Below are 10,922 nucleotides of genomic sequence, written 5' to 3'. Positions count from 1 at the left end.
TCTGATATCATATCTCAATCAGGAGATCTCAGGGGCACCCTTGACCTGCCTTCCATTTACCCTAAACCTATCCCTAACCCTAACCCTAACCCTAACCCTAACCCTAACCTTAACCAAACACTAACCGAATGTTAACCAATTCGGAAGTTCAACATCAGTTTGCAGGTTGGCTATGTCCTTAGTCCTTTCTGCAGGCTCCGTTACTAGTGTCAGTACTGCTCTCAATACATGTCTGATTCATCCAAAAGGGTTGGATTTCAACTGAAATGAGATGAGATCTCAGCTAACCGGGTGATCAAATGTTACCATGACAAAATCAGTAGGCTATTTGAATTCATGGTGGTCGTAGGAGAAACAACAGTGTACGATATTATTGACTGAAGTAAGTTCAGGGTAAAGTCAAACGTATTTGTCAGTGTTTCACACAAGCATGACATGTTATAGATTATACATGCTAAATTACAAACAGACACTTCCAACATTTCTCAGAGACAAAGAACGTCTTCATTTTCTGTGCTCCATCTTCTCAACAGACAAATAAGTTTGTGTGTAACAAATGCATCAGCCACCAGCTATGCAAAAAATAGACAGGTTTTCAAATACATGTTTTTCTGTGTCTTCTTGTAAAGGATTGTGTCTGGTCACAGTGCCATCAGTGGTTACCAACCCTGGTTCAAAGGAGCTCCACTCTTAAAAAAATAGGTTCTTAAAGGGTTCTTCGGCTGTCCCTGTGCGAGAACCCTTTGAAGAACCCTTTTGGATTCCATGTAGAACCCTTTTGGGTTCCGTATTGAACCCTTTTAGGTTCCATTTAGTACCTTCTGTGGAAAGGGTTCTACATGGAACCTAAAAGGGTTCTACAAGGAACCTAAACGGGACAGCCGAAGAACCCTTTATGGTTCTAGGTAGCACCTTTTTTTCTAAGAATATAAATGGTGTTGGCTTTTGTTCCTACCCAGCACCAACACACCTGAATCAACTAATCAAGGTATTGGTGGGACGTTTTACATATTATATGAATATATGCCATTTAGCAGACGCTTTTATACAAAACGACTTATAGTACAGTGGGTTCGGAACCTGTGAGCTAAGCATGGCCATAACAGATAAGCATGGCCATCAACAAATCAGGTGTGTTACTACCAAGCTGGACCAAAGTCAGCACATCCTATAGCTCACCAGGACCCATGGTTGGTGGGAACTGGTGTACATTCTTTCCCTGACATCACAAATCATGATTCATCACAATGAGAAAAACAACCAGGAGTTCCGACCATCACCACTAGATGTCAGTCTAAAGACGCGTACATAAGGGCACCCTCTGTGGAGGTTGAGCCTAGCTACATTGGGAACCCTCATCTACAACACAAACCCAGAGCCATGTTTCACAGTGTTAATGAAGTGCAACTGGTAACCCACACAGGATTAACCTACTAGCCTATTACCCCTGCCGTTGGCCCTCCTGTGCAAGATGTTTAGACAAATGTACTTGTTGTAAGTCGCTTTGGATAAAAGCGGCTGCTAAATGTCAAAATGTTAAAAAAATGTTTGCCAAAATGACAAAAGTCGTAGAACCTGATTGAGAGGTATGTGTTAAACTTCAATGATGAGGCTCGGGCCGAAACGTTTGCCTACCAGTCCCTACTAAAGACTACTAAAAGAAACCTTAAATCTATTTTTTGAGTGCAGACCAGCTACATTATTTTTGTAAAACATCAATGATGGCACATTGATTTCTGAGGTTTGTCCATCTTGCCCACTAGGGGCACTAAGCTCAAAGACGAAGAACAATTCTGTTCTGTGCATCTGTGTGGCCGATCATTCTGAACCTCCTCTCCTCATTCCCCCTCTCCCACCCGTCTCTCTCTCTCTCTCTGCCTGCCTGCCTGCCTGTCTGTCTGTCTGCCTGTCTGTCTGCCTGTCTGTCTGTATGCCGACCTGTCTGTCTGTCTGTCTGTCTGTCTGTCTGTCTGTCTGTCTGTCTCCAGCTTGGCCCAAAAGAACAGAAATAACCCACTCTCTGACCAGAATATAAACCAACATTCACTCACACCAGTGACTCCAATAACATCAATTAATCACGAGGATGTTGTGTGGTAAATGAGCAATCCTCAATGATGCACAAACCTGTCCCCAGCTGCTTGCAGTCATAGTCGTGGCTGAACAATGCTTTCATTTTCTTGGGATGATTGCCAATGATTCAGTCTGTGTGAATGTGTAGCAGCACAGCTTTGTAAATCGTGATTAAAGTTGTATGACTGGTCGTGGGGGGGGGGGGGGGGGGTGGAGGGGTGGGGGGGTGGGAAACATTTGATGTTTCTGACAGGACTAAGTTAATTCAGCCGTTGATCCTGCATCATGGTTCCACTCACGGTGCCAGCCCCTCCGGGTCGACATGGCCGGTGCAGAATAAAAACTATTTATTCTTAAAAAAAAAAAAAAAAAACAGCAGCTACATGTAGAGCAGCACGGCTGGAGTTTGGACACGGACCAATGATTTCAAAGTCCACTTTCACTGCTGAGAATGAGATCCATGTTTCTACAGCACAGCAAACAGCCATCTCAAAACCTCAATGTCAGCTGGATGTTCTCTGCAAAGCTGACAGACCCTCACGTTGGCAACATCATTGCATATTAGGGTACTAAGTGCTTTAGAGGGTTACTCTCAGGTGGCTGTGGTATCCTATACTGCTTATGAGGGTTATCAATGAGGGTTATTGTGGCTTCTATTGCTGTCTGATGTTAGTGGGTTGGAGACGTTATTAACTACTCATTGTGGACTACACTGCGAAAATGTGGAAAATGACTATGGAATTGTTCCATATTCCAGCGCTGACTCTCTCTCTCTCTCTCTCTCTCTTTCTCTCTCTCTCTCTCACACACACACACACACACACACACACATGCATACGCACTCACGCACGCAAACACACGCAAACACACACGCAAACACACACACACACGCACGCACGCACGCACGCACGCACGCACACACACACACACACACACACACACACACACACGCACACAAACATACACACTTTTCCGTAGTGCGTCGTTGGACCACTTATCATCTCCGCGAGCCCTCTCGGTTCAGACATGCGCGAGGAGGGGGCATGGAGAGAAGGGGGAGGTAAGGGGCGGGTTTTGGTATATAATAGTTCTCCCTGAGAAGTTTTGCCTGTCGCCTGGTCTTTGGGACAGCTTCTCACACATCATCTCCACAGCCTTCACCAACTGGGAAAGTAACTAACTCACCTGCAATCTCTCGAACCAAATAACGATCAACGTTTGACTAACTGACATGGAGAACCAGCAAAGACACGGACACCACTCAGTTTGCCACACCTGCCGGAGAACGGAAAACAGAAGAACCAAGGTAATCTACGAAGAGACAGGACACTTTATCTCGGCTCAGCTGATTGTGTTCTGCAACGTAAAACGATACATGTTTTGTCACGAAAGTTATTAGTTACTGAATACGCGGGATAGGCGCTTTATACTACTACACTCCTATGAAATATTTTCTTTTTCTTTTGCAATTTGGAAAACAGGACAATAAAGAAATATGTCAAAGGGGAAAACCGCTTGATGCAATGAGAATTTTGGAATGCGCACACAATGAGATTGCTGTCACACTCTTGCGGTTTTGTGCGTATTTTAGGTAACTTGTCAAGAGGCTATAGCTTACCTTTTTGTATTCCTTTCGCGTCTTGTTAGTGCGTCCCTTCGCTGAACTCAGAAGCACTAGCAGGTGCTGTTGTTGGCGCTAGGGGGCGATAGGTCTGCGGGTCAGAGTGCTGATCTGAGGGTGAGCCAGGGGAAATATATGCTGAGTATGGGAATTGGGATAGTTCACTATTGAATAGCCTGTCTTGCAACTTGTTGAGCGTTGTGTAACAGTGCGACATGAGAGATATGGTCTATTTTTCCCCCGGAATAAGCAGTTCTTCTAGGTGCAATAGGGTGATAACCGTTGATGATTGTGGGAGATAACTTAAGTGCAAAGTTGCACAGGACTACCAGTTTTTGGTGCCAGTTAACTGTATCAGTAAGAAAATCAGTAGTATTGCAAATCCTTTTGGAGACGTACAGCATACAGGCTACAAAGACATGTAGTCTATAGCCCCCGTCTCTATGAGTCTGACATGACATAAACCTATTGATTGATAGCCCAGATCTGACTTTTGAGCTTTGATTAAGGAATGTTTCGGTGTTTAGGCCTAACTGGTTGGCTATATCTCCGTTATTGAAACAAGACAGGGCAGAGGTGAGGGACTCCACAAGTTATTGAGCTTCTCGTGCGAATTCAATGTTTGATATTGTATCCTGTTATAGTCTACCCTGTATGTCACGAGTCATGCATAAGTCATGACACTACACCGTAAATACATTAAAACACTGTCAATGTAGACGCTTGCCTAATTTCGTGTTTTCGTGTTTGCAGGTCAAGAAGATGTCCTCGTCAGGTCGAGTGCTGGTATTTGCGCTGACAATGACGCTGTGCATTGTTGAAATGGCTTCGGCAGAGACGCTATGTGGCGGAGAGCTCGTGGATGCGCTGCAGTTTGTCTGTGAAGATAGAGGGTTCTATTTCAGTACGTTTCAATTATTCCTTTTTACCGCTCTTTTTAAAAAAAAATATTTTTCATGTCTTTTGCATTTGCTTGCATGTTACACCGTGTGTGTGTGTGTGTGTGTGTGTGTGTGTGTGTGGTATGCTCTCTCTCTCTCTCCCTCACACACGCACACGCACTCGCACGCACACGCACACGCACACGCACACACACACACACACACACACACACACACACACACACACACACACACACACACACACACTTGCTAATAGCCAGCTGTGCGCTGATGCGTCCGAAGACGCCAGCCACCGCTATAGTGCTGAGTGGGCGCGTTTCTGCCGCTATGGGCTATACCTCTGATTGCATTTGAAAAGGCGGCGAGCAGTGAAGGCACACACGACTCAATGCGACACAATGGCCCGCTTGTTTACCAGCGCATTCCGCGGGGGGAAAGTAATAGCACCCAGGAGGCATACCAGTCACCTCACCACCAATGTTCCCATGCTAGGCGACCGCACTGGTGATTAAGGAAGAAAGACAAAGAAAAAAAAAACAGTTTGATGTAGCATTTGATTGGGACAGGCTTTAATTATGCCTTTTCGTAGTGACCATCGTTGTTAGCATTGGTAGTAGTAATAATAGTGATATTAGCTGTTGTTGTGTTGTAATAGTGGCCTAGTTGACCTACTAGTAACCCCAGCTTGTATCCTATTGCAATAAGTAGCAGCAGGCTAGTTATTCTTATTTTCAAACTAGAATGGTGTTTGGTGTGTGTATCACCTGTAGAGTAGTTTATTGGCTGGAAAGTTTTATTTGAATTCTTTTAAACATGGAGGATGGCTGCGAAACTCCATATCAGTATTTGGAAGTGAAGTTGACCTCTCCCTCCCTCCCTCCCTCCCTCCCTCCCTCCCTCCCTCACCAGCAGCAGACAGGTAACAAAAGGTGGACAACCTAACTTTTTAAATATTTGTCATCTCCCACCCACTGGCATTGACAAACAGTTGAGTTCTTTGTATACAGCTTGCCTCTCTCTACCCAGAGAGATCATTATCCAATTTGGGCCAACATAGATGGGTCTCCCCCCCTCCTCCTCCTCCTCCTCTCCTCTCCTCTCCTCCTCCCCCTGTTTTAGCCTCTCTTTCTCTCTCATGTTCCTCTTCCTGCAATCAAATCTGGCCTGCCCTCTCATGAGATTTCTCCAACATTGTGTGGGGTGAAGGACTTCAAACAAGGCCTTTATTGATTGTGGCCACGGCTCTCCTGTGCAACGTCTTAACCCTCACTCTACCCTTCACTCTCTCTTCCTTCCCCTCCTTCCTCTCCCACTCTCTCTCTCTCTCTGTCTCTCTCATGTTCTGCCTCTTTTGCATTCTCTATCTCTGTCTTTGACCACCCCCACACACTCTCAGTTTCTGTCAGTTCATCTCTCTGCTTTCTCTAGCTTTCCCTCTCTCCTTCTTTCCCCCCTCTCTCTCTCTCTCTCTCTCTCTCTCTCTTTCTCCCTCGGTATCACTCTGTCAGCCCCTCCTCCCCACTTCTGTCAGATGTCTGTCGACTCACCTTTCTCTCTCTCTCTCTCTCTCTCTCTCTCTCTCTCTCTCTCTCTCTCTCTCTCTTTCCCTCTTTATCTCCCTGCTGAGTTGGCAAGGGACAAGGTCAAAGGATAGCATCCATTTTGTGTATTTACTCACACAAAGAGCGAGCTTGGCTGTGTGTGTGTGTGCGTGCGTGCGCGTGCGTGTGTGTGTGTGTGTGTGTGTCTAACTAACTCAACGTCATGCTATCTCACATAGTGACTGAGGCATGTTTGCTTGTGTATGTATTCATAACAGGACTTCAGATACAAACACAAACACAAACAAACAACAAAAAACGTGTTGGTTCTGGCCTTAGACTGGCCTTCATCTACACACACACACACACACACACACACACACACACACACACACACACAACAACAACAACAACAAGGATTCCCATCCATAACTGCCAACACTTCTATCTGTATTAGCTTCCATTGTGTGTTAGTGTAAACAACAACTTTAAGGCCTCTTTCTATGTCTTTCCCTAACAGTCTCTCTCTCTCTCTCTTCTTCTTCCCCCCTTCTCCTCTCCTCCTCCTCTTCCCCCCTTCTCCTCTCCCCCTCTCTTCCCTCGTTCTCCTCTCCTCCTCTCTTCCCTCCTTGTCTCCGCAGGTAGGCCCACCAGCAGGTCTAGTAGTCGGAGAAGCTCGTCGAACCGTGGGATCGTGGAGGAGTGTTGCTTCCGGAGCTGTGACCTGAACCTGTTGGAGCAGTACTGCGCCAAGCCGGCCAAGTCGGAGCGGGACGTGTCGGCCACCTCTCTACAGGTCATACCTGTGATGCCCGCACTCAAACAGGTACGCCCCGCCCGTCCCGTCCCCCCAAACCCCCCCTGCCCGCTTCATACAAACAAACACAGATACCTGTACACCTGAAACCATACCTAGTCTCCTGCCCCTCTCTGTCTCCCTATCTACCCCTACATCTCACCTGTCTCCCCACCGCCCGCCCCCCCCACCCCCCACCCCCCCTCCTCCCACCTCTGTCCCTTGCGTGCTGAACCCTTATGCCCCCACCTCCACCTGTGGGAGCAGAGACAACATGTGAGGGATTTTATCTTGTAAATCCCATACAAACTGCTGACCGCAGTGGAACAGTGGAACATACAGGGCATGATGGAAGAGTAGAGCATGTGTTCCTACTGGTGGTAGGGTACAGAACAGGGTGTGTGTGTGTGTGTGTGTGTGTGTGTGTGTGTGTGTGTGTGGCTGGCTGGCTGGCTGGCTGGCTGGCTGGCTGACCTTGTGAGAAAGTGAGGATTGTTGTTGTGACATGTAACACCCTATGCTGAGGTACCAAATTAAAACAAAACAGTCTGTTCTGTTAGTCACGGAACACCAGATGCCCCAGAGACAGGCACACATTTGGGATCCTAAAAAAAAAAAAAAAAAAAAAAAAGCGGTCGTGAGAATCACTCGACTGATGTGCTACCAAAAACAATACTATATGTATGAGTACACATTCTTTCCCATGTTGATAAGAACGCTGCATGAGAAATGTCAATAGTAGTAACACAGGTGTGTGTGTTGGGACATATCCCCGGCGTTGGCAGATACATGTGTTAGCCAAAGCCAAGCCAAGCTGCTCTGAGTCTCTCTGAGTCTACTGGGCTGCCTGGCCCAGCTGTTTCCAGTGTAGAGTGTCCCTGCTGTGAATGAGGGAGATAAACACGACTATGTGTGTGTGTGTGTGTGTGTGTGTGTGTGTGTGTGTGTGTGTGTCTGTGTGTGTGTTTGAGAGTGGGACATTCACACTGAGAACCATCAAAGTGGCAGGACCAAAACAAGCCATTCAGGAGAAGCACTACTCACGCATAAATCCGCCCCCCCTCCCCTTTCTCTCTCCCCCCCCCCCTCTCTCTTCCCATTTAGCTTTGGAGACTGTCTCACAGCACACTGGTTGGAACGTGTTTTTGGCCAGGGATAGTTGTTTTCAACCTAGAATGGGTTGCGTAGTTGATGCGTAGTTATAATGCGTGTGTGACCGCGGGGGGTTGGGGTTAACTAAAGTACCTCCCGCTGAACAATGACTGCTCTCTCGTATGTATATGAAGGGTGTGTCCAAGCTGGGCTCACACAACATGTTGACAATGTCCCTCAGTCTTGTCCAGGGAAACAGCAAAGACAGATGCAATGTGTAGAATCTCCCCGTGTATTTCAGTGGTTGAAAATCAATCAATCTGATTTCCAAGGCTTCCGTAAACCACTATGCCATGACGAACGAACTAATGTCTCGATAGATGCACTGACACCCCTTTTCTTTTTCTCTCTTTTTCTCTCCCCGTTTTTTCCTCTCTCCGTTCCGCCGCCGTAGGATGTCCCAAGAAAGCAGCATGTGACCGTGAAGTATTCCAAATACGAAGTCTGGCAGCGGAAGGCGGCCCAAAGGCTCCGGAGGGGCGTGCCCGCCATCCTGAGGGCCCGAAAGTTCCGGAGGCAGGCGGACAAAATCAAGGCCCAGGAGCAGGCGATGTTCCACAGGCCCCTGATCACCCTGCCCAGCAAGCTTCCCCCAGTCCTGGCCCCCACGGACAGCTACGTCAGCCACAAATGAACCCCAGCACCACCACAGCCACCAGCCCTTTGCACAGACAAGAGAATGGAGGGAGAAAAACAGACTAGGGGATTATAGCTTTGTCTCTGACGTCATTTCTGTGGCAGTCCTCTTTGACCTCCCCTGCCCTGTCCGAGCCCCCGTCCCCCCGTCCCCCGTCCCCCTGTCCCCCGCTCACCCCATACCCCCCACACCCCTGAAAACCCACCCACCCTGTCCTCATCTACTACTTCTTGACCCCATGCACCCCCCACCCCACCCACCTCCCCCTCACCACCCTCTTTGCCCCCCCCACCCCCGACACTCAAACATGCGTTCACATTCTTCCTGTTCTCGACTGTCTTGCTCTCTCTTTCATTCACCGACACAAAAGGCACAAACACAAACGATGAACAAAAAGTTAACAATTAGGCTGAATGCAATTCAGGTGGATCCTTAAATACAAAAAAAGAAAAAAAAAGAAAAGAAAAGGATGAAAAGAAGATGAAAGAGATCTGCGGCTTGCAAGTGTCAAGAGGACACCCAGCGGAATGTTTTTTGTCCTTACGGAAGACAACAGAAAGTGAAGATGAACGTCTTGCATGAAAGAATCCATTCCACAACGCTTTTCCTGAGGCAAAAAATAATCTCTCTGTTAGTCCTTTTTCTTATTAGTTTGCACCTCTAGCTATAAAGGGACATCCACACTGTAAGGAATTATTTTGTAAAATTAGATTCCTGTTCCAGCACCTTTTAATCACAAACAAAAAGCAGAAAAGAGTCTGCAAAATTGCACATCGCCACGGATTACGTCAAAGTAAAGAAAAAAAAAGGCACTATTTTTTTATGAACAATGAACGTGTAGCTTAAAAAAATGTCATGGTGCTAGCTTTGGGAATGGACTCAAAGAAGAAGAGGTTGAAAAGCACGTTTTTTTCTTTGAATGAATATTAAAACTTTCCGTTTTAAGGAAAGTGTGACTTTAAAAAAAAAAAAAGAGAGAATAAAGGCTGCGGGGGGAGTTCCTGGCTGTGGCAGTTGGAAAAGGGGGACGTGTCACTGAGGGCAGCCGCGGGCCGCGTTAGCATCATGGCTAACCGCCGCTAACCAGTGGAGGTGGAGGTGGAGGTGGAGGTGGAGGTGGAGGTAAGGGGGGACCTGAGACCCACTCCCTGCTCCCTGCTCCCTGCTCCTCTCCCTGCTCCTCTCCCGGCGCCTCCGAGGCCGTAGGAGACGGGGGGCAGCGCGGGGACACAAACAGGATACCGCGGACAGCCTGGATTGGGACTTAAGTACTTAACTTCCTGTTCTGGGACAGTACTTCCTGTTTGCCGTGGCTGTGCAGAACCCTGGCTGCTCTGACAGGAGGTCATGTGACATGTGATGGACACAGAGCGAGTGGGATAATGATGATTATATTTTGTTCGTTTTTGTCTTCTCTTTTTTTTTTTTGGTCTTTTTTTTCTTTTCATATCGATGTTTTCAAGGAAAAAAGGAAAACCCTGTCAGTTTCTGGTACCGTGACATTCCTGTTTTTTTTGCAAGATAGGCATTTTTTCCATGGTTATTGTTCTAATGTTATTCTACAGTTTTAAAGAAAGGCACAAATTTCAATTCAAAGGGAAAAAACAGCAATAATGTCAACTAACATTTTATTTTTTATTGTATATCAGTAGTATTCACATGCTTTTGCCTGAAAACAAATACTTGAATATATATATATATATATATATAAATATATAGATATATAATTAGTTTCCAGGGACGTCATGTTATTTTCTTTAGTCTGAGCTGTATCTTGCGTAATGAGCCGCCAAGCTTTTTTGTTTGTTTGTTGAAATACAAATAAGGGCACTGTATAGGCATTATTTATTTTGTTATAAAAATATATATGAAAAATTGGTCCAAATAATATACGTAGCACTGATGCTCAACTGACGAATTTATTTTGTATGAACTCTTTTTTCCCATTTGACTTGTAATGCTTTTTTTTGTAGATGCTTTGTACCAAAAATATTTCCTTTTTTCCTTTTTGTTTGCCACAGAGTTACTTTAAATAAATATTTGAACAGCAGCAACGCCTGGATTGCTTAGGCATGTTATGTCACAGAAATAGGCACATACTCTGAATATACTGGTGGTCTACATGGATGAGCAGAAGCCGGGAAGGGTTTTCTGTTGAAAGGAAAGTGTCCATGACCGACTATATTAGCAAATACCTGCT

The 10,922-nt window shown here is 46.1% G+C and overlaps 1 protein-coding gene across 1 annotated transcript; it reads left to right on the top strand.

Annotated features, from left to right (window-relative positions):
- The first annotated feature begins 3,203 nt into the window (after positions 1-3,203).
- igf2b (insulin-like growth factor 2b) lies at positions 3,204-9,706 on the top strand. Its single transcript, XM_083665757.1, has 4 exons — positions 3,204-3,379; positions 4,448-4,598; positions 6,779-6,963; positions 8,480-9,706. The coding sequence occupies exons 1-4, from the start codon at positions 3,305-3,307 to the stop codon at positions 8,717-8,719; spliced, it is 651 nt and encodes a 216-aa protein (XP_083521883.1). The 5' UTR covers positions 3,204-3,304; the 3' UTR covers positions 8,720-9,706.
- The last annotated feature ends 1,216 nt before the right edge of the window (positions 9,707-10,922 follow it).

The sequence above is a fragment of the Argentina silus genome, assembly GCF_951799395.1.
Source record: "Argentina silus genome assembly, chromosome: 3".
Classification (NCBI taxonomy): Eukaryota; Metazoa; Chordata; class Actinopteri; order Argentiniformes; family Argentinidae; genus Argentina; species Argentina silus.
Note: the sequence above shows the minus strand (reverse complement) of the source record. Positions and strands in the feature narration are given on the sequence as shown.

Bases quoted from the DNA above. Each gene is read 5' to 3' on its own strand.
- igf2b (XM_083665757.1), top strand. From the start codon at position 3,305: ATGGAGAACCAGCAAAGACACGGACACCACTCAGTTTGCCACACCTGC. The intron at 4,599-6,778 runs GTACGTTTCAAT...TTGTCTCCGCAG, and splicing joins AGATAGAGGGTTCTATTTCA to GTAGGCCCACCAGCAGGTCT. The intron at 6,964-8,479 runs GTACGCCCCGCC...CCGCCGCCGTAG, and splicing joins TGATGCCCGCACTCAAACAG to GATGTCCCAAGAAAGCAGCA.